At 42.8% G+C, this 24,310-nt stretch overlaps 1 protein-coding gene across 1 annotated transcript in view; it reads right to left on the bottom strand.

Annotated features, from left to right (window-relative positions):
* Positions 1-24,310, bottom strand: part of ATL1 (atlastin GTPase 1) — a 343,474-nt gene that overhangs the window by 34,131 nt on the left and 285,033 nt on the right. The window contains exon 13 of the mRNA XM_053697651.1: positions 11,887-11,901. Within this exon, the coding sequence (XP_053553626.1) occupies positions 11,887-11,901 (15 nt within the window). The remainder of the gene's footprint in view (positions 1-11,886; positions 11,902-24,310) is intronic.

Here is a 24,310-nt window from a genome sequence, read left to right as displayed (position 1 = left end):
AGAAAGGCTGACAGTATCCCCATGAGGATAAGGGTAAGCAGTAATCCTATGAGCTATAGAAAGGCATTACTAAGCTTGCATAAGGGGCTAGTTAAAAAATGGTTGACACTGAGTTTTCAAAGTTTGTGGGCAAACGTTTTTATGAACTGGGAGTGCTGTAAACGTTTTGGGGCAAACTTTATTGAGGGTACACTTGGCTTATTTCCTTCATGTAATTAGCAAGAGTCCATGAGCTAGTGACGTATGGGATATACATTCCTACCAGGAGGGGCAAAGTTTCCCAAACCTCAAAATGCCTATAAATACACCCCTCACCACACCCACAAATCAGTTTTACAAACTTTGCCTCCTATGGAGGTGGTGAAGTAAGTTTGTGCTAGATTCTACGTTGATATGCGCTCCGCAGCAGGTTGGAGCCCGGTTTTCCTCTCAGCGTGCAGTGAATGTCAGAGGGATGTGAGGAGAGTATTGCCTATTTGAATTCAATGATCTCCTTCTACGGGGTCTATTTCATAAGTTCTCTGTTATCGGTCGTAGAGATTCATCTCTTACCTCCCTTTTCAGATCGACGATATACTCTTATTTATATACCATTACCTCTGCTGATTTTCGTTTCAGTACTGGTTTGGCTTTCTACAACATGTAGATGAGTGTCCTGGGGTAAGTAAGTCTTATTTTCTGCGCCAAAAGTGTCGGCGTTCCGGATGTGGCGTCATTTTTGGTGCCAAAAGCATTTAGGCGCCAAATAATGTGGGCGTAATTTTTGGCGCTAAAAAAATATGGGCGTCACTATTGTCTCCACATTATTTAAGTCTCATTATTTATTGCTTCTGGTTGCTAGAAGCTTGTTCACTGGCATTTTTTCCCATTCCTGAAACTTTCATTTAAGGAATTTGATCAATTTTGCTTTATATGTTGTTTTTTCTATTACATATTGCAAGATGTCCCACGTTGAAACTGAGTCAGAAGATACTTCTGGAAAATCGCTGCCTGGTGCTGGAGCTACCAAAGCTAAGTGTATCTGCTGTAAACTTATGGTATCTGTTCCTCCAGCTGTTGTTTGTACTGTTTGTCATGACAAACTTGTTAATGCAGATATTTCCTTTAGTACTGTTACATTACCTGTTGCTGTTCCGTCAACATCTAATACTCAGAGTGTTCCTGATAACATAAGAGATTTTGTTTCTAAATCCATTAAGAAGGCTATGTCTGTTATTCCTCCTTCTAGTAAACGTAAAAAGTCTTTTAAAACTTCTCATTTTTCAGATGAATTTTTAAATGAACATCATCATTCTGATTCTGATAATGGTTCTTCTGGTTCAGAGGATTCTGTCTCAGAGGTTGATGCTGATAAATCTTCATATTTATTTAAAATGGAATTTATTCGTTCTTTACTTAAAGAAGTCCTAATTGCATTAGAAATTGAGGATTCTGGTCCTCTTGATACTAAATCTAAACGTTTAGATAAGGTTTTTAAATCTCCTGTAGTTATTCCAGAAGTTTTTCCTGTCCCTGGTGCTATTTCTGAAGTAATTTCCAGGGAATGGAATAATTTGGGTAATTCATTTACTCCTTCTAAACGTTTTAAGCAATTATATCCTGTGCCATCTGACAGATTAGAGTTTTGGGACAAAATCCCTAAGGTTGATGGGGCTGTCTCTACTCTTGCTAAGCGTACTACTATTCCTACGGCAGATGGTACTTCCTTTAAATAGGAAAATTGAATCCTTTCTAAGAAAAGCTTACTTGTGTTCAGGTAATCTTCTTAGACCTGCTATATCTTTAGCGGATGTTGCTGCAGCTTCAACTTTTTGGTTAGAAGCTTTAGCGCAACAAGTAACAGATCATAATTCTCATAGCATTATTATTCTTCTTCAACATGCTAATAATTTTATTTGTGATGCCATCTTTGATATCATTAGAGTTGATGTCAGGTATATGTCTCTAGCTATTTTAGCTAGAAGAGCTTTATGGCTTAAAACTTGGAATGCTGATATGTCTTCCAAGTCTACTCTGCTTTCCCTTTCTTCCCAGGGTATTAAATTGTTTGGTTCTCAGTTGGATTCTATTATCTCAACTGTTACTGGAGGGAAAGGAACTTTTTTACCACAGGATAAAAAATCTAAAGGTAAATTTAGGTCTAATAATCGTTTTCGTTCCTTTCATCACAACAAGGAACAAAAACCTGATCCTTCATCCTCAGGAGCGGTATCAGTTTGGAAACCATCTCCAGTCTGGAATAAATCCAAGCCTTTTAGAAAATCAAAGCCAGCTCCTAAGTCCACATGAAGGTGCGGCCCTCATTCTAGCTCAGCTGGTAGGGGGCAGATTACGTTTTTTCAAAGAAATTTGGATCAATTCCGTTCACAATCTTTGGATTCAGAACATTGTTTCAGAAGGGTACAGAATTGGCTTCAAGATAAGGCCTCCTGCAAAGAGATTTTTTCTTTCCCATGTCCCAGTAAACCCAGCGAAGGCTCAAGCATTTCTGAAATGTGTTTCAGATCTAGAGTTGGCTGGAGTAATTATGCCAGTTCCAGTTCTGGAACAGGGACTGGGGTTTTATTCAAATCTCTTCATTGTACCAAAGAAGGAGAATTCCTTCAGACCAGTTCTGGATCTAAAAATATTGAATCGTTATGTAAGGATACCAACATTCAAAATGGTAACTGTAAGGACTATCCTGCCTTTTGTTCAGCAAGGGCATTATATGTCTACAATAGATTTACAGGATGCATATATGCATATTCCGATTCATCCAGATCACTATCAGTTTCTGAGATTCTCTTTCCTAGACAAGCATTACCAGTTTGTGGCTCTGCCGTTTGGCCTAGCTACAGCTCCAAGAATTTTTACAAAGGTTCTCGGTGCCCTTCTGTCTGTAATCAGAGAACAGGGTATTGTGGTATTTCCTTATTTGGACGATATCTTGGTACTTGCTCAGTCTTCACATTTAGCAGAATCTCTTACGAATCGACTTGTGTTGTTTCTTCAACATCATGGTTGGAGGATCAATTTACCAAAAAGTTCATTGATTCCTCAGACACAGGTAACCTTTTTAGGTTTCCAGATAGATTCAGTGTCCATGACTCTATCTTTGACAGACAAGAGACGTCTAAAATTGATATCAGCTTGTCGAAACCTTCAGTCACAATCATTCCCTTCGGTAGCCTTATGCATGGAAATTCTAGGTCTTATGACTGCTGCATCGGACGCGATCCCCTTTGCTCGTTTTCACATGCGGCCTCTTCAGCTCTGTATGCTGAACCAGTGGTGCAGGGATTACACAAAGATATCTCAATTAATATCTTTAAAACCGATTGTACGACACTCTCTGACGTGGTGGACAGATCACCATCGTTTAGTTCAGGGGGCTTCTTTTGTTCTTTCGACCTGGACTGTAATTTCAACAGATGCAAGTCTTACAGATTGGGGAGCTGTGTGGGGGTCTCTGACAGCACAAGGGGTTTGGGAATCTCAGGAGGTGAGATTACCAATCAATATTTTGGAACTCCGTGCAATTTTCAGAGCTTTTCAGTCTTGGCCTCTTCTAAATAGAGAATCGTTCATTTGTTTTCAGACAGACAATGTCACAACTGTGGCATACATCAATCATCAAGGAGGGACTCACAGTCCTCTGGCTATGAAAGAAGTATCTCGAATTCTGGTATGGGCGGAATCCAGCTCCTGTCTAGTTTCTGCGGTTCATATCCCAGGTATAGACAATTGGGAAGCGGATTATCTCAGTCGCCAAACGTTACATCCGGGCGAATGGTCTCTTCACCCAGAGGTATTTCTTCAGATTGTTCAAATGTGGGGACTTCCAGAAATAGATTTGATGGCCTCTCATCTAAACAAGAAACTTCCCAGGTATCTGTCCAGATCCAGGGATCCTCAAGCGATAGCAGTGGATGCATTGCCACTTCCTTGGAAGTATCATCCTGCCTATATCTTTCCGCCTCTAGTTCTTCTTCCAAGAGTAATCTCCAAGATTCTGAAGGAATGCTCGTTTGTTCTGCTGGTAGCTCCAGCATGGCCTCACAGGTTTTGGTATGCGGATCTTGTCCGGATTGCCTCTTGCCAACCGTGGACTCTTCTGTTAAGGCCAGACCTTCTGTCGCAAGGTTCTTTTTTCCATCAGGATCTCAAATCCTTAAATTTAAAGGTATGGAGATTGAACGCTTGATTCTTAGTCAAAGAGGTTTCTCTGACTCTGTGATTAATACTATGTTACAGGCTCGTAAATCTGTATCTAGGGAGATATATTATAGAGTCTGGAAGACTTATATTTCTTGGTGTCTTTCTCATCATTTTTCCTGGCATTCTTTTAGAATTCCGAGAATTTTACAGTTTCTTCAGGATGGTTTGGATAAAAGTTTGTCTGCAAGTTCCTTGAAAGGACAAATCTCTGCTCTTTCTGTTCTTTTTCACAGAAAGATTGCTAATCTTCCTGATATTCATTGTTTTGTACAAGCTTTGGTTCGTATAAAACCTGTCATTAAGTCAATTTCTCCTCCTTGGAGTTTGAATTTGGTTCTGAGGGCTCTTCAAGCTCCTCCGTTTGAACCTATGCTTTCATTGGACATTAAATTACTTTCTTGGAAAGTTTTGTTCCTTTTGGCTATCTCTTCTGCCAGAAGAGCTTCTGAATTATCTGCTCTTTCTTGTGAGTCTCCTTTTCTGATTTTTCACCAGGATAAGGCGGTGTTGCGAACTTCTTTTAAATTTTTACCTAAGGTTGTGAATTCCAACAACATTAGTAGAGAAATTGTGGTTCCTTCATTATGTCCTAATCCTAAGAATTCTAAGGAGAAATCATTGCATTCTTTGGATGTAGTTAGAGCTTTGAAATATTATGTTGAAGCTACTAAGAATTTCCGAAAGACTTCTAGTCTATTTGTTATCTTTTCCGGTTCTAGGAAAGGTCAGAAGGCCTCTGCCATTTCTTTGGCATCTTGGTTGAAATCTTTAATTCATCATGCTTATGTCGAGTCGGGTAAAACTCCGCCTCAAAGGATTACAGCTCATTCTACTAGGTCAGTTTCTACTTCCTGGGCGTTTAGGAATGAAGCTTCGGTTGATCAGATTTGCAAAGCAGCAACTTGGTCTTCTTTGCATACTTTTACTAAATTCTACCATTTTGATGTGTTTTCTTCTTCTGAAGCTGTCTTTGGTAGAAAAGTACTTCAGGCAGCTGTTTCAGTTTGAATCTTCTGCTTATATTTTCAGTTTTTTTCTTTATAAGATTTAAACTTTATTTTTGGGTGTGGATTTTTTTCAGCGGAATTGGCTGTCTTTATTTTATCCCTCCCTCTCTAGTGACTCTTGCGTGGAAGATCCACATCTTGGGTAGTCATTATCCCATACGTCACTAGCTCATGGACTCTTGCTAATTACATGAAAGAAAACATAATTTATGTAAGAACTTACCTGATAAATTCATTTCTTTCATATTAGCAATAGTCCATGAGGCCCACCCTTTTTTTGTGGTGGTTATGATTTTTTTTTGTATAAAGTACAATTATTCCAATTCCTTATATTTATGCTTCACACTTTTTTCTTATCACCCCACTTCTTGGCTATTCGTTAAACTGATTTGTGGGTGTGGTGAGGGGTGTATTTATAGGCATTTTGAGGTTTGGGAAACTTTGCCCCTCCTGGTAGGAATGTATATCCCATACGTCACTAGCTCATGGACTCTTGCTAATATGAAAGAAATGAATTTATCAGGTAAGTTCTTACATAAATTATGTTTTTTGGGTCTCAGAACCCACATGGCTAGTTTCAAACCGCTCTGGTGTGGTTCTTTGAGGCTGTAGAGACATCAAGTGAGATTTGCGGGGCCTATTTTCGCACCTCAGATGCACAGTTGTTTTCTCTCAGCAAGCAGCAAGCTCCAACTCCTGAGGGCCCTTGTAGATGTTTTGGGCCAAATCGAAGCTTTAACCCCATATTTACCATCCCTGAGGGCAGGTAGGGCCACAGCAGGGCTGTGGCAAGGTGCTGGGGGTGTTTTTTTCCGGATTTAGGCCTTATTTCAATCTGGTTTGCACATTAAAGGGTTAAATGTTAAATTTCCTTGTGGGGCAAACTTAACTACACATATTCCGTTCTCTCCCCCTCCTACTTTTAAGAAAATGTTTCCCATATCAGACACCATGCGGGACTTCCCTAAGGTGAAGGGAGCATTTCTACCCTGGCTAAGCGTACAACTATACCTATTGAGGACAGTTGTGCTTTCAAAGATCCTATGGATAAAAAATTAGAGGGTCTCCTAAAGAAAATATTTGTTCATCAGGGTTTTCTTCTCCAACCTATAGCGTGCATTGTTCCTGTAACTACTGCAGCTGCTTTTTGGTTCGAGGCTCTGGAGGAGGCTCTTCAGGTTGACACCCCATTAGATGATATTCTGGATAGAATTAGGGCTCTCAAGCTAGCTAATTCTTTCATTACAGATGCCGCTTTTCAATTGGCTAAATTAGCGGTAAAGAATTCAGATTTTGCCATTTTAGCGCGTAGAGCGTTATGGCTTAAGTCCTGGTCTGCTGATGTGTCATCAAAATCTAAACTTTTAGCCATCCCTTTCAAGGGTAAGACCCTATTTGGGCCTGAACTGAAAGAGATCAAATAAGATGAGGACCAAACAAAATAATTTTCGTTCCTTTCGAAACTTCAAAGGTGGTCCCTCCACCCCATTCCCCTGCTGCAAAGCAAGAGGGGAATTTTGCTCAATCCAAGTCAGTCTAGAGACCTAACCAGACTTGGAACAAGGGTAAACAGGCCAAGAAGCCCGCTGCTGCCACCAAGACAGCATGAAGGGGTAGCCCCCGATCGGGGACCGGATCTAGTAGGGGGCAGACTTTCTCTCTTTGCTCAGGCTTGGGCAAGAGACGTTCAGGACTCCTGGGCTTTAGAAATCGTAACCCAGGGGTATCTTCTAGATTTCAAAGATTCTCCTCCAAGGGGGAGATTCCATCTTTCTCAATTGTCTGTAAACCAGACAAAAAGAGAGGCGTTCTTACGCTGTGTAGAAGACCTATATACCATGGGAGTGATCTGCCCAATTCCGAAAATGGGGCAGGGGTTCTACTCCAATCTGTTTGTGGTTCCCAAAAAAGAGGGAACTTTCAGACCAATTTTAGATCTCAAGATCCTAAACAAATTCCTCAGAGTCCCATCCTTCAAGATGGAGACAATTCGGACTATTTTACCAATGATCCAGGAGGGTCAATATATGACCACCGTGGACTAAAAGGATGCGTATCTACACATCCCTATCCACAAAGATCATCACCAGTTCCTCAGGTTCGCCTTTCTGGACAAGCATTACCAGTTTGTGGCTCTTCCCTTCGGGTTGGCCACAGCTCCCAGAATTTTCACAAAGGTGCTAGGGTCCCTTCTGGCGGTTCTAAGGCCGCGGGGCATAGCAGTGGCGCCTTATCTGGACGATATCTTAATTCAGGCGTCGACTTACCAACTAGCCAAGTCTCACACGGACATCGTGTTGGCTTTTCTAAGATCTCACGGGTGGAAGGTGAACGTAAAAAAAGAGTTCACTTATCCCTCTCACAAGAGTTCCATTCCTGGGAACTCTGATAGATTTGATGGCGTCTCGTCAGAACGCCAAACTTCCTTGTTACGGGTCCAGGTCAAGGGATCCTCAGGCAGTACTGATAGATGCTCTAGCAGTACCCTGGTCGTTCAACCTGGCTTATGTGTTTCCACCATTTCCTCTCCTTCCTCGTTTGATTGCTAGAATCAAACAAGAGAGAGCTTCAGTGATTTTGATAGGACCTGTGTGGCCAGCAGGACTTGGTATGCAGACCTGGTTGACAAGTCATCTCTTCCACCATGGACTCTGCCACTGAGACAGGACCATCTGATTCAACGTCCGTTCCAGCATCCAAATCTAGTTTCTCTGCGGCTGACTGCTTGAAGATTGAACGCTTGATTTTATCCAAGCGGGGTTTCTCTGAGTCGGTCATAGATACCTTGATTCAGGCTTGAAAGCCTGTCACTAGGAAAATTTATCATAAGATATGGCGTAAATATCTTTATTGGTACGAATCCAAAGGCTACTCATGGAGTAAGATCAGGATTCCTAGGATTTTGTCCTGTCTCCAAGAAGGATTGGAGAAGGGGCTATCAGCTAGTTCCTTAAAGGGACAGATATCTGCTTTATCAATTCTACTGAACAAGCGCAGATGTTCCAGACGTTCAGTCGTTCTGTGAGGCTTTAGTTAGAATCAAGCCTGTGTTTAAACCTGTTGCTCCGCCATGGAGTTTGAATTTAGTTCTTAAAGTTCTTCAAGGGGTTCTGTTTGAACCTATGCATTCCATAGATATTAAGCTTCTATCTTGGAAAGTTTTGTTTTTAGTTGCTATCTCTTCGGCTCGAAGAGTTTCTGAACTATCTGCATTGCAATGCGACTCGCCTTATCTTGTTTTCCATGCTGATAAGGTGGTTTTGCGTACCAAACCTGGGTTCCTTCCTAAGGTTGTTACTAATAGGAATATCAATCAGGAATTTGTTGTTCCTTCTCTGTGTCCTAATCCTTCCTCTAAGAAGAGCTTTGAAGTTTTACTTGCAAGCAACCAAAGATTTCCGTCAAACATCTTCTTTGTTTGTTGTCTATTCTGGAAAATGTAGAGGTCAAAAAGCTACGGCTACCTCTCTTTCTTTTTGGCTGAAAAGCATCATCTGTTTGGCATACGAGACTGCTGGACAGCAGCCTCCTGAAAGGATTACAGCTCACTCTACTAGAGCGGTGGCTTCCACATGGGCTTTTAAAAATGATGCTTCTGTTGAACAGATTTGTAAGGCTGCGACTTGGTCTTCGCTTCATACCTTTTCCAAATTTTACAAATTTGATACTTTTGCTTCTTCGGAGGCTATTTTTGGGAGAAAAGTTCTTCAAGCAGTGGTGACTTCAGTTTAACTATCTGTCTTGTCCCTCCCATTCATCCGTGTCCTGTAGCTTTGGTATTGTATCCCACAAGTAAAGGATGAATCCGTGAACTCGTTGTACCTTATAGAAGAAAAGTAAATTTATGCTTACCTGATAAATTAATTTCTTCTATGGTACGACGAGTCCACGGCCCGCCCTGTCATTTTAAGACAGATTATATTTTTTTTATTTTAAACTTCAGTCACCTCTGCACCTTGTAGTTTCTCCTTTTTCTTCCTGTACCTTCGGTCGAATGACTGGGGGATGAAGCTAAGGGAGGAGCTATATAGACAGCTCTGCTGTGGTGCTCTTTGCCACTTCCTGTTAGCAGGAGGATAATATCCCACAAGTAAAGGATGAATCCGTGGACTCGTCGTACCATAGAAGAAATTAATTTATCAGGTAAGCATAAGTTTACTTTTATGACTCCAATGTCTGTCCATGATCACAAGTAGTTTTGAATAATTCCTAACTGGGGAGGTAACTTGGAAGTCTTGTGGTCCTTTTCAACATAATTCTTTTTTCCCACTTTCTGCCTCTCTGTTTCCAGCTCAAAATTTGGCACTTATCCTTCATCTGTCATTTGGAAGTATTCTCTGAGTTCTGTCATTTAGTTAGTTAATTCCAAAAAAATAATTCTTAAAAATGTGTAAATATATACATAATGTAAACTTAGCTATGGTTATACTAGTTATATAGTGCAGTATGTGTGTATGTATATATATATATATATATATATATATATACACACACACACTATCAGGCCCATTTATCAAGCTCCGTACGGAGCTTGAAGGGCCGTGTTTCTGGCGAGTCTTCAGACTCGCCAGAAACACAACTTATGAAGCAGCGGTCTAAAGACCGCTGCTCCATAACCCTGTCCGCCTGCTCTGAACAGGCGGACAGGAATCGCCGGACATCAACCCGATCGAATACGATCGGGTTGATTGACAGCTCCCTGCTGGCGGCCGATTGGCTGGTGCAATGTTAAATGCGGAGAGCGTATTGCTCTCCGCATTTAGCGAGGTCTTGCGGACCTGATCCGCAGTGTCGGATCAGGTCCGCAAGCCCTTTGATAAATGGGCCTGCATATATTTATATATATATATATATATATATATATACATAAACACACACACACATACACACACATTATAGAGGTTTGTACCTTTTATAAAAAACTAGTCCTAACGCCCGTTAACACGGGCCATTTTTTGCAGTACAGCGGTCCCACCCCTTGCTATCTCTCTCCCCCTCTCTTTTGTGCTCTCTCCTCCTCTCTTTTGCGCTCTCTCCCCCTCTCTTTTGCGCTCTCTCGCTCCACCTCTCTTTTGGTCTCTCTCTCTCCACCCTCTCTTTTGCTTTCTCTCTCCTCCATCTCTTTTGCTCTCTCTCTACCCCCTCTCTTTTGCGCTCTCTCCCCCTCTCTTTTGCACTCTCTCTTGCTCCACCTCTCTTTTGTTCTCTCTCTGCCCCCTTTTGCTCCCTCTCTCTTTTTTGCTTTCTCTCCCCCTCTCTTTTGCTCTCTCTCTTGCTCTCTCTCTCCCCTCCTCTCTTTTGCGCTCTCTCTCTCTTTCGTGCGCTCTTCCCCCTCTTTTGCACTCTCTCTCTCCCCCTCTCTTTTGCATTCTCTCTCCCTCCCTTGCACTCTCTCTCCCCCCTCTCTTTTGCACTCTTTCTCTCCCCCCTCTCTTTTGCTCTGTCTCTCTCTCCTTTTTTTGCTCTCTCCATCCCTCTCTTTTGCGCTCTTTCTCCCCCTCTTTTGCTCTCTCTCTTCCCCCTATCTTTTGCGCTCTCTCCCCCCTCTCTTTTGCTCTGTCTCTCTCTCTTTTTTTTTGCTCTCTCTCTCCATCCCTCTCTTTTGCTCTCTCTCTCCATCCCTCTCTTTTGAAGTGTCTCTCCTCCCTCTTTTGCTCTCTCTCTCCCCCCTCTCTTTTGCTCTCTCTCTCCCCTCTCTATTGCTCTCTCTCTCCCCCTCTCTTTTGCTCTCTCTCCCCCTCTCTTTCTCTCTCTGTCCCCCCTCTCTTTTACTCTCCCCCCTCTCTTTTACTCTCCTCCTCTCTTTTGCTCTCTCTTCCCTCTATTCTGCTCTCTCCTCTCTTTTGCTCTTTCCTCTCTATTTTGCTCTCTCTGCCCACTCTCTTCTACACTTTCCCCTCTCTTCTGCTCTTCCCCCTCTCTTTAGCTCTTTCCTATCTCTTTTTGTCTTTCCCCCTCTCTTTCTATTTCTCTCCCCTCTCTGTCGCACCTGGCCACGCCCACGCTCCCGACGGCCACGCCAACTTTCGCTGCAAACTGAAACAGCATGGATTGTCAGGTAAGGCCAGGTATGTTTGTCCTCGTGACAAACACACTTGGCCTTTTATATAATAGAATTCATGTTAGTGGTCCACGGGATTCAAAACTGTGAGTTTAGTGGTCCCTGAGGTCCGAAAGGTTGGCGACCCCTTGTATAGAGGAATGCAGAGCACATTCAAGCTTCTGTAAAAGCCTTCTACTTATTCTAGAGGTCAAACCACTGAATATGGCGCGCCTAGGAGTGAAGAAATTGATTTGTTTTTTACTCTGGTCTTTATGTTGTGTGTCTTTGGTATAGGATTATTTCTCACTTCCTACATGTGCTGCCACCACATATTGTGAGAGAAAATGATTATTTTATACAAATAAATAGAATTAAGGTAATTGGGGGACACTATTATCTGGTCATTTCCTACCATTTCAAGAATACATGGACGTAATTGTCATTGCTTTTTACACTGGGTGTCAAAAACAATAATATGAGGGGGGAAAAATATAATTTTAGAAATCATTATCTATTTATATTATTTTTTTCATATCTTTTTGTGGGAATATAAGAGAAATATAGTATACCTTACAAATGTAAATTTTATACTAATACAATGAAATTAAAACAAAATTATTTTTGAAAATAACTTACCTCATTGGTGCTTCCCTTTTTTTTTGCAGGAACATTTTGAAAAAGGAAAAAAAAAGTTTTATAGGTTAATTTTATGTGGTTTACATACAAATTTACAACAATAATATTGTATATACGTGTACATACATTGACCAATTCTAATGTTTTTGTGGAAAAAACAGAATTTATGTTTACCTGATAAATTACTTTCTCCAACGGTGTGTCCGGTCCACGGCGTCATCCTTACTTGTGGGATATTCTCTTCCCCAACAGGAAATGGCAAAGAGCCCAGCAAAGCTGGTCACATGATCCCTCCTAGGCTCCGCCTACCCCAGTCATTCGACCGACGTTAAGGAGGAATATTTGCATAGGAGAAACCATATGAAACCGTGGTGACTGTAGTTAAAGAAAATAAATTATCAGACCTGATTAAAAAACCAGGGCGGGCCGTGGACCGGACACACCGTTGGAGAAAGTAATTTATCAGGTAAACATAAATTCTGTTTTCTCCAACATAGGTGTGTCCGGTCCACGGCGTCATCCTTACTTGTGGGAACCAATACCAAAGCTTTAGGACACGGATGATGGGAGGGAGCAAATCAGGTCACCTAGATGGAAGGCACCACGGCTTGCAAAACCTTTCTCCCAAAAATAGCCTCAGAAGAAGCAAAAGTATCAAACTTGTAAAATTTGGTAAAAGTGTGCAGTGAAGACCAAGTCGCTGCCCTACATATCTGATCAACAGAAGCCTCGTTCTTGAAGGCCCATGTGGAAGCCACAGCCCTAGTGGAATGAGCTGTGATTCTTTCGGGAGGCTGCCGTCCGGCAGTCTCGTAAGCCAATCTGATGATGCTTTTAATCCAAAAAGAGAGAGAGGTAGAAGTTGCTTTTTGACCTCTCCTTTTACCGGAATAAACAACAAACAAGGAAGATGTTTGTCTAAAATCCTTTGTAGCATCTAAATAGAATTTTAGAGCGCGAACAACATCCAAATTGTGCAACAAACGTTCCTTCTTCGAAACTGGTTTCGGACACAGAGAAGGTACGATAATCTCCTGGTTAATGTTTTTGTTAGAAACAACTTTTGGAAGAAAACCAGGTTTAGTACGTAAAACCACCTTATCTGCATGGAACACCAGATAAGGAGGAGAACACTGCAGAGCAGATAATTCTGAAACTCTTCTAGCAGAAGAAATTGCAACCAAAAACAAAACTTTCCAAGATAATAACTTAATATCAACGGAATGTAAGGGTTCAAACGGAACCCCCTGAAGAACTGAAAGAACTAAGTTGAGACTCCAAGGAGGAGTCAAAGGTTTGTAAACAGGCTTGATTCTAACCAGAAATAATCTAAAACTATACAAATATGTCAGATGTTAAACAACACAATGTACAGGGTGACTAGAATAGAGTACAATACTCCCCTCTCAAATGACCGCTGCTCTCTAACAGTCTCTCCCAACCGGACTGTGAGTAGAAAGTGAATCGAATATATATTCTTTTTTCTTTCTTCAGTGTGTACGTCCATATACACGAGATTCAAGATCAGCGCCTCTATATATTCGATTCATTTTGATTCTAACCAGAGCCTGAACAAAGGCTTGAACATCTGGCACAGCTGCCAGCTTTTTGTGAAGTAACACAGACAAGGCAGAAATCTGTCCCTTCAGGGAACTTGCAGATAATCCTTTTTCCAATCCTTCTTGAAGGAAGGATAGAATCTTAGGAATCTTAACCTTGTCCCAAGGGAATCCTTTAGATTCACACCAACAGATATATTTTTTCCAAATTTTGTGGTAAATCTTTCTAGTTACAGGCTTTCTGGCCTGAACAAGAGTATCGATAACAGAATCTGAGAACCCTCGCTTCGATAAGATCAAGCGTTCAATCTCCAAGCAGTCAGCTGGAGTGAGACCAGATTCGGATGTTCGAACGGACCTTGAACAAGAAGGTCTCGTCTCAAAGGTAGCTTCCATGGTGGAGCCGATGACATATTCACCAGATCTGCATACCAAGTCCTGCGTGGCCACGCAGGAGCTATCAAGATCACCGACGCCCTTTCCTGATTGATCCTGGCTACCAGCCTGGGGATGAGAGGAAACGGCGGGAATACATAAGCTAGTTTGAAGGTCCAAGGTGCTACTAGTGCATCCACTAGAGCCGCCTTGGGATCCCTGGATCTGGACCCGTAGCAAGGAACTTTGAAGTTCTGACGAGAGGCCATCAGATCCATGTCTGGAATGCCCCACAGTTGAGTGACTTGGGCAAAGATTTCCGGATGGAGTTCCCACTCCCCCGGATGCAATGTCTGACGACTCAGAAAATCCGCTTCCCAATTTTCCACTCCTGGGATGTGGATAGCAGACAGGTGGCAGGAGTGAGACTCCGCCCATAGAATGATTTTGGTCACTTCTTCCATCGCCAGGGAACTCTTTGTTCCCCCCTGATGGTTGATGTACGCAACAGTTGTCATGTTGTCTGATTGAAACCGTATGAACTTGGCCCTCGCTAGCTGAGGCCAAGCCTTGAGAGCATTGAATATCGCTCTCAGTTCCAGAATATTTATCGGTAGAAGAGATTCTTCCCGAGACCAAAGACCCTGAGCTTTCAGGGATCCCCAGACCGCGCCCCAGCCCATCAGACTGGCGTCGGTCGTGACAATGACCCACTCTGGTCTGCGGAAGGTCATCCCTTGTGACAGGTTGTCCAGGGACAGCCACCAACGGAGTGAGTCTCTGGTCCTCTGATTTACTTGTATCCTCGGAGACAAGTTTGTATAGTCCCCATTCCATTGACTGAGCATGCACAGTTGTAATGGTCTTAGATGAATGCGCGCAAAAGGAACTATGTCCATTGCCGCTACCATCAAACCTATCACTTCCATGCACTGCGCTATGGAAGGAAGAGGAACGGAATGAAGTATCCGACAAGAGTCTAGAAGTTTTGTTTTTCTGGCCTCTGTCAGAAAAATCCTCATTTCTAAGGAGTCTATTATTGTCCCCAAGAAGGGAACCCTTGTTGACGGAGATAGAGAACTCTTTTCCACGTTCACTTTCCATCCGTGAGATCTGAGAAAGGCCAGGACAATGTCCGTGTGAGCCTTTGCTTGAGGAAGGGACGACGCTTGAATCAGAATGTCGTCCAAGTAAGGTACTACAGCAATGCCCCTTGGTCATAGCACAGCTAGAAGGGACCCTAGTACCTTTGTGAAAATCCTTGGAGCAGTGGCTAATCCGAAAGGAAGCGCCACGAACTGGTAATGCTTGTCCAGGAATGCGAACCTTAGGAACCGATGATGTTCCTTGTGGATAGGAATATGTAGATACGCATCCTTTAAATCCACCGTGGTCATGAATTGACCTTCCTGGATGGAAGGAAGAATTGTTCGAATGGTTTCCATTTTGAACGATGGAACCTTGAGAAACTTGTTTAAGATCTTGAGATCTAAGATTGGTCTGAACGTTCCCTCTTTTTTGGGAACTATGAACAGATTGGAGTAGAACCCCATCCCTTGTTCTCCTAATGGAACAGGATGAATCACTCCCATTTTTAACAGGTCTTCTACACAACGTAAGAATGCCTGTCTTTTTATGTGGTCTGAAGACAACTGAGACCTGTGGAACCTCCCCCTTGGGGGAAGCCCCTTGAATTCCAGAAGATAACCTTGGGAGACTATTTCTAGCGCCCAAGGATCCAGAACATCTCTTGCCCAAGCCCGAGCGAAGAGAGAGAGTCTGCCCCCCACCAGATCCGGTCCCGGATCGGGGGCCAACATTTCATGCTGTCTTGGTAGCAGTGGCAGGTTTCTTGGCCTGCTTTCCCTTGTTCCAGCCTTGCATTGGTCTCCAAGCTGGCTTGGCTTGAGAAGTATTACCCTCTTGCTTAGAGGACGTAGCACTTTGGGCTGGTCCGTTTCTACGAAAGGGACGAAAATTAGGTTTATTTTTGGCCTTGAAAGGCCGATCCTGAGGAAGGGCGTGGCCCTTACCCCCAGTGATATCAGAGATAATCTCTTTCAAGTCAGGGCCAAACAGCGTTTTCCCCTTGAAAGGAATGTTAAGTAGCTTGTTCTTGGAAGACGCATCAGCTGACCAAGATTTCAACCAAAGCGCTCTGCGCGCCACAATAGCAAACCCAGAATTCTTAGCCGCTAACCTAGCCAATTGCAAAGTGGCGTCTAGGGTGAAAGAATTAGCCAATTTGAGAGCATTGATTCTGTCCATAATCTCCTCATAAGGAGGAGAATCACTATCGACCGCCTTTACCAGCTCATCGAACCAGAAACACGCGGCTGTAGTGACAGGGACAATGCATGAAATTGGTTGTAGAAGGTAACCCTGCTGAACAAACATCTTTTTAAGTAAACCTTCTAATTTTTTATCCATAGGATCTTTGAAAGCACAACTATCTTCTATGGGTATAGTGGTGCGTTTGTTTAAAGTGGAAACCGCTCCCTCGACCTTGGGGACTGTCTGCCATAAGTCCTTTCTGGGGTCGACCATAGGAAACAATTTTTTAAATATGGGGGGAGGGACGAAAGGAATACCGGGCCTTTCCCATTCTTTATTTACAATGTCCGCCACCCGCTTGGGTATAGGAAAAGCTTCTGGGAGCCCCGGGACCTCTAGGAACTTGTCCATTTTACATAGTTTCTCTGGGATGACCAACTTGTCACAATCATCCAGAGTGGATAATACCTCCTTAAGCAGAATGCGGAGATGTTCCAACTTAAATTTAAACGTAATCACATCAGGTTCAGCTTGTTGAGAAATGTTCCCTGAATCAGTAATTTCTCCCTCAGACAAAACCTCCCTGGCCCCATCAGACTGGTTTAGGGGCCCTTCAGAACCATTATTATCAGCGTCGTCATGCTCTTCAGTATCTAAAACAGAGCAGTCGCGCTTACGCTGATAAGTGTGCATTTTGGCTAAAATGTTTTTGACAGAATTATCCATTACAGCCGTTAATTGTTGCATAGTAAGGAGTATTGGCGCGCTAGATGTACTAGGGGCCTCCTGAGTGGGCAAGACTCGTGTAGACGAAGGAGGGAATGATGCAGTACCATGCTTACTCCCCTCACTTGAGGAATAATCTTGGGCATCATTGTCATTGTCACATAAATCACATTTATTTAAATGAGAAGGAACTCTGGCTTCCCCACATTCAGAACACAGTCTATCTGGTAGTTCAGACATGTTAAACAGGCATAAACTTGATAACAAAGTACAAAAAACGTTTTAAAATAAAACCGTTACTGTCACTTTAAATTTTAAACTGAACACACTTTATTACTGCAATTGCGAAAAAATATGAAGGAATTGCTCAAAATTCACCAAAATTTCACCACAGTGTCTTAAAGCCTTAAAAGTATTGCACCCCAAATTTGGAAGCTTTAACCCTTAAAATAACGGAACCGGAGCCGTTTTTAACTTTAACCCCTTTACAGTCCCTGGTGTCTGCTTTGCTGAGACCCAACCAAGCCCAAAGGGGAATACGATACCAAATGACGCCTTCAGAAAGTCTTTTCTATGTATCAGAGCTCCTCACACATGCGACTGCATGTCATGCCTCTCAAAAACAAGTGCGCAACACCGGCGCGAAAATGAGGCTCTGCCTATGATTTGTGAAAGCCCCTAAAGAGAAAGGTGTCTAAAAAAGTGCCTGCCGATATAAACTTATCAAAATACCCAGATTAAATGATTCCTCAAGGCTAAATATGTGTTAATAATGAATCGATTTAGCCCAGAAAAAGTCTACAGTCTTAATAAGCCCTTGTGAAGCCCTTATTTACAATCTTAATAAACATGGCTTACCGGATCCCATAGGGAAAATGACAGCTTCCAGCATTACATCGTCTTGTTAGAATGTGTCATACCTCAAGCAGCAAGAGACTGCTCACTGTTCCCCCAACTGAAGTTAATTCCTCTCAACAGTCCTGTGTGGAACAGCCATGGATTTTAGTAACGGTTGCTAAAATCATTTTCCTCATACAAACAGAAATCTTCATCTCTTTTCTGTTTCTGAGTAAATAGTACATACCAGCACTATTTTAAAATAACAAACTCTTGATTGAATAATAAAAACTACAGTTAAACACTAAAAAACTCTAAGCCATCTCCGTGGAGATGTTGCCTGTACAACGGCAAAGAGAATGACTGGGGTAGGCGGAGCCTAGGAGGGATCATGTGACCAGCTTTGCTGGGCTCTTTGCCATTTCCTGTTGGGGAAGAGAATATCCCACAAGTAAGGATGACGCCGTGGACCGGACACACCTATGTTGGAGAAATAAGCACAGCTGATTGGCAGGGAGGCTTGTGTGTTATTGAGCATAGCTGATTGGTGAACTTCAGTACAATTGATTGCCTGGGTGTCTGACAGCCTATTTTTGGTCTTTCATTTGTACAGAAGTTGATATAACTGCAACTGGCCGAACAAATGAAGCGCTGTTTTTTCCCTTATGAGGCAAACAGACAATTCAAGCTTTAGATATTTGACAAACTGGACAAACATCATCTGTTATTTAGTGCAACATTTTTGTCGCTTTAGAGCTAAACCTTGCTATGTAATTGTGTGGGTGTCTTCCTGCCCCTCACTCCAAGAGGCAGAACTTTTTCTGCAAATGTTTATAGTCACAAGCAAAGGAAAACAATAAATCCCTTTATTGGGGGGGGGGGGGTTGCTAATGTTTAACTTTGTTCTGATGTAAACATTTGCTTGAAACAGGAAATTACGTGATCATCGATGCGATCACGTCATTTCAAGACCAGGATTAGATCATGAGGGACTGCCTACGCTGCAAGGCACACCCCCAGGTCCGATTTTTCATTCCCGGAAAGGAAGATGCTATGCTCTTCACTGCTGATTTTAAGTTTGATGTGTCTTTAAAGGACCAACAATACAACTGCAAGATCAACAAATGCATAATAAAATAAAAACAGAATTTATGTTTACCTGATAAATTACTTTCTCCAACGGTGTGTCCGGTCCACGGCGTCATCCTTACTTGTGGGATATTCTCTTCCCCAACAGGAAATGGCAAAGAGCCCAGCAAAGCTGGTCACATGATCCCTCCTAGGCTCCGCCTTCCCCAGTCATTCGACCGACGTAAAGGAGGAATATTTGCATAGGAGAAATCATATGATACCGTGGTGACTGTAGTTAAAGAAAATAAATCATCAGACCTGATTAAAAAACCAGGGCGGGCCGTGGCCCGGACACACCGTTGGGGAAAGTAATTTATAAGGTAAACATAAATTCTGTTTTCTCCAACATAGGTGTGTCCGGTCCACGGCGTCATCCTTACTTGTGGGAACCAATACCAAAGCTTTAGGACACGGATGATGGGAGGGAGCAAATTAGGTCACCTAGATGGAAGGCACCACGGCTTGCAAAACCTTTCTCCCAAAAATAGCCTCAGAAGAAGCAAAAGTATCAAATTTGTAAAATTTGGTAAAAGTGTGCAGTGAAGACCAAGTCGCTGCCTTACATATCTGATCAACAGAAGCCTCGTTCTTGAAGGCCCATGTGGAAGCAACGGCCCTAGTGGAATGAGCTGTGATTCTTTCAGGAGGCTGCCGTCCGGCAGTCTCATAAGCCAATCTGATGATGCTTTTAAGCCAAAAAGAGAGAGAGGTAGAAGTTGCTTTTTGACCTCTCCTTTTACCAGAATAAACAACAAACAAGGAAGATGTTTGTCTGAAATCCTTTGTAGCATCTAAATAGAATTTTAGAGCACGAACTACATCCAAATTGTGCAACAAACGTTCCTTCTTTGAAACTGGATTCGGACACAAAGAAGGCACGACTATCTCCTGGTTAATGTTTTTGTTAGAAACAACTTACGGAAGAAAACCAGGTTTAGTACGCAAAACCACCTTATCTGCATGGAACACCAGATAAGGAGGAGAACACTGCAGAGCAGATAACTCTGAAACTCTTCTAGCAGAAGAAATTGCAACCAAAAACAAAACTTTCCAAGATAATAACTTGATATCAACGGAATGTAGGGGTTCAAACGGAACCCCCTGAAGAACTGAAAGAACTAAATTGAGACTCCAAGGAGGAGTCAAAGGTTTGTAAACAGGCTTGATTCTAACCAGAGCCTGAACAAAAGCTTGAACATCTGGCACAGCCGCCAGCTTTTTGTGAAGTAAAACAGATAAGGCAGAAATCTGTCCCTTCAAAGAACTTGCAGATAATCCTTTCTCCAAACCTTCTTGAAGAAAGGATAGAATCTTAGGAATTTTTATCTTGTTCCATGGGAATCCTTTAGATTCACACCAACAGATATATTTTTTCCATATTTTATGGTAGATTTTTCTAGTTACAGGCTTTCTGGCCTGAACAAGAGTATCAATGACAGAATCTGAGAACCCACGCTTTGATAAAATCAAGCGTTCAATCTCCAAGCAGTTAGTTGGAGTGAGGCCAGATTCAGATGTTCGAACGGACCTTGAACAAGAAGGTCCTGTCTCAAAGGTAGCTTCCATGGTGGAGCCGATGACATATTCACCAGGTCTGCATACCAAGTCCTGCGTGGCCACGCAGGAGCTATCAAGATCACCGATGCCCTCTCCTGATTGATCCTGGCTACCAGCCTGGGGATGAGAGGAAACGGTGGGAATACATAAGCTAGATTGAAGGTCCAAGGTGCTACTAGTGCATCTACTAGAGTCGCCTTGGGATCCCTGGATCTGGACCCGTAGCAAGGAACCTTGAAGTTCTGACGAGAGGCCATCAGATCCATGTCTGGAATGCCCCACAATTGAGTAATTTGGGCAAAGATTTCCGGATGGAGTTCCCACTCCCCCGGATGAAATGTCTGACGACTCAGAAAATCCGCTTCCCAATTTTCCACTCCTGGGATGTGGATTGCAGACAAGTGGCAGGAGTGAGTCTCCGCCCATTGAATGATTTTGGTCACTTCTTCCATCGCCAGGGAACTCCTTGTTCCCCCCTGATGGTTGATATACGCAACAGTCGTCATGTTGTCTGATTGAAACCGTATGAATTTGGCCTTTGCTAGCTGAGGCCAAGCCTTGAGAGCATTGAATATCGCTCTCAGTTCCAGAATATTTATCGGGAGAAGAGATTCTTCCCGAGACCAAAGACCCTGAGCTTTCAGGGGTTCCCAGACCGCGCCCCAGCCCACCAGACTGGCGTCGGTCGTGACAATGACCCACTCTGGACTGCGGAAGCTCATCCCCTGTGACAGGTTGTCCAGGGTCAGCCACCAACGGAGTGAATCTCTGGTCCTCTGATCTACTTGTATCGTTGGAGACAAGTCTGTATAATCCCCATTCCACTGACTGAGCATGCACAGTTGTAATGGTCTCAGATGAATTTGCGCAAAAGGAACTATGTCCATTGCCGCGACCATCAAACCTATTACTTCCATGCACTGCGCTATGGAAGGAAGAAGAACAGAATGAAGTACTTGACAAGAGCTTAGAAGTTTTGATTTTCTGGCCTCTGTCAGAAAAATCCTCATTTCTAAGGAGTCTATTATTGTTCCCAAGAAGGGAACTCTTATTGACGGAGATAGAGAACTTTTTTCTACGTTCACTTTCCACCCGTGAGATCTGAGAAAGGCCAGGACAATGTCCGTATGAGCCTTTGCTTGTGGTAGGGACGACGCTTGAATCAGTATGTCGTCCAAGTAAGGTACTACTGCAATGCCCCTTGGTCTTAGCACCGCTAGAAGGGACCCTAGTACCTTTGTGAAAATTCTTGGAGCAGTGGCTAATCCGAATGGAAGTGCCACAAACTGGTAATGCTTGTCCAGAAAGGCGAACCTTAGGAACCGATGATGTTCCTTGTGGATAGGAATATGTAGATACGCATCCTTTAAATCCACCGTGGTCATGAATTGACCTTCCTGGATGGTAGGAAGAATTGTCCGAATGGTTTCCATTTTGAACGATGGAACCTTGAGAAATTTGTTTAGGATCTTGAGATCTAAGATTGGTCTGAATGTTCCCTCTTTTTTGGGAACTATGAACAGATTGGAGTAGAATCCCATCCCTTGTTCTCCTAATGGAACAGGATGAATCACTCCCATTTTTAACAGGTCTTCTACACAATGTAAGAATGCCTGTCTTTTTATGTGGTCTGAAGACAATTGAGACCTGTGGAACCTCCCCCTTGGGGGTAGCTCCTTGAATTCCAGAAGATAACCTTGGGAGACTATTTCTAGCGCCCAAGGATCCAGAACATCTCTTGCCCAAGCCTGAGCGAAGAGAGAAAGTCTGCCCCCCACCAGATCCGGTCCCGGATCGGGGGCCAACATCTCATGCTGTCTTGGTAGCAGTGGCAGGTTTCTTGGCCTGCTTACCTTTGTTCCAGCCTTGCATTGGCCTCCAGGCTGGCTTGGTTTGAGAAATATTACCCTCTTGCTTAGAGGATGTAGAACTTGGAGCTGGTCCGTTTCTGCGAAAGGGACGAAAATTTGGTTTATTTTTAGCCTTAAAAGACCTATCCTGAGGAAGGGCGTGGCCCTTACCCCCAGTGATATCTGAAATAATCTCTTTCAAGTCAGGGCCAAACAGCGTTTTCCCCTTGAAAGGTATGTTAAGCAATTTGTTCTTGGAAGACGCATCCGCTGACCAAGATTTTAGCCAAAGCGCTCTGCGCGCCACAATAGCAAACCCCGAATTTTTTGCCGCTAATCTAGCCAATTGCAAAGTGGCGTCTAAAGTAAAAGAGTTAGCCAATTTAAGAGCATGAATTCTGTCCAAAATCTCCTCATAAGAAGAATCTTTATTGAGCGACTTTTCTAGTTCATCGAACCAGAAACACGCTGCTGTAGTGACAGGAACAATGCATGAAATTGGTTGTAGAAGGTAACCTTGCTGAACAAACATCTTTTTAAGCAAACCCTCTAATTTTTTATCCATAGGATCTTTGAAAGCACAACTCTCTTCTATAGGGATAGTAGTGCGTTTGTTTAGAGTAGAAACCGCCCCCTCGACCTTGGGGACTGTCTGCCATAAGTCCTTTCTGGGGTCGACCATAGGAAATAATTTTTTAAATATAGGGGGAGGGACAAAAGGTATGCCGGGCCTTTCCCATTCTTTGTTTACAATGTCCGCCACCCGCTTGGGTATAGGAAAAGCTTCGGGGGGCCCCGGGACCTCTAGGAACTTGTCCATCTTACATAATTTCTCTGGAATGACCAAATTGTCACAATCATCCAGAGTAGATAACACCTCCTTAAGCAGAGCGCGGAGATGTTCCAATTTAAATTTGAATGTAATCACATCAGGTTCAGCTTGTTGAGAAATTTTCCCTGAATCTGAAATTTCTCCCTCAGACAAAACCTCCCTGGCCCCCTCAGACTGGTGTAGGGGCATGTCAGAACCATTATCGTCAGCGTCCTCATGCTCTTCAGTATTTTCTAAAACAGAGCAGTCGCGCTTTCGCTGATAAGTGGGCATTTTGGCTAAAATGTTTTTGATAGAATTATCCATTACAGCCGTTAATTGTTGCATAGTAAGGAGTATTGGCACACTAGATGTACTAGGGGCCTCCTGTGTGGGCAAGACTGGCGTAGACAAAGGAGGGGATGATGCAGTACCATGCTTACTCCCCTCACTTGAGGAATCATCTTGGGCATCATTTTCTCTAAATTTTTTGTCACATACATCACATCTATTTAAATGAGAAGGAACCTTGGCTTCCTCACATACAGAACATAGTCTATCTGATAGTTCAGACATGTTAAACAGGCATAAACTTGATAACAAAGTACAAAAAACGTTTAAAAATAAAACCGTTACTGTCACTTTAAATTTTAAACTGAACACACTTTATTACTGAATATGTGAAAAAGTATGAAGGAATTGTTCAAAATTCACCAAAATTTCACCACAGTGTTTTAAAGCCTTAAAAGTATTGCACACCAAATTTGAAAGCTTTAACTCTTAAAATAACGGAACCGGAGCCGTTTTTATATTTAACCCCTATACAGTCCCTGGTATCTGCTTTGCTGAGACCCAACCAAGCCCAGAGGGGAATACGATACCAAATGACGCCTTCAGTAAGCTTTTTCTATGTATCTGAGCTCCTCACACATGCATCTGCATGCCTTGCTTCCCAAAAACAACTGCGCATTAGTGGCGCGAAAATGAGGCTCTGCCTATGATTAGAGAAGGCCCCCAGAGAAAAAGGTGTCCAATACAGTGCCTGCCGGTTATTCAACATAATTCCCAAGAATAAAATAACTCCTCAAAGCTATAAACTATTAAAAATGCTTATAAATCAATCGTTTTAGCCCAGAAAAATGTCTACCAGTCTTTAAAGCCCTTGTGAAGCCCTTTATTCTTATATAATAAAAATGGCTTACCGGATCCCATAGGGAAAATGACAGCTTCCAGCATTACCAAGTCTTGTTAGAAATGTGTCATACCTCAAGCAGCAAAAGTCTGCTCACTGTTTCCCCCAACTG

Source organism: Bombina bombina, chromosome 1 (assembly GCF_027579735.1).
Source record: "Bombina bombina isolate aBomBom1 chromosome 1, aBomBom1.pri, whole genome shotgun sequence".
Lineage (NCBI taxonomy): Eukaryota > Metazoa > Chordata > Amphibia > Anura > Bombinatoridae > Bombina > Bombina bombina.
This window is presented reverse-complemented; position numbering and strand designations above follow the sequence as displayed.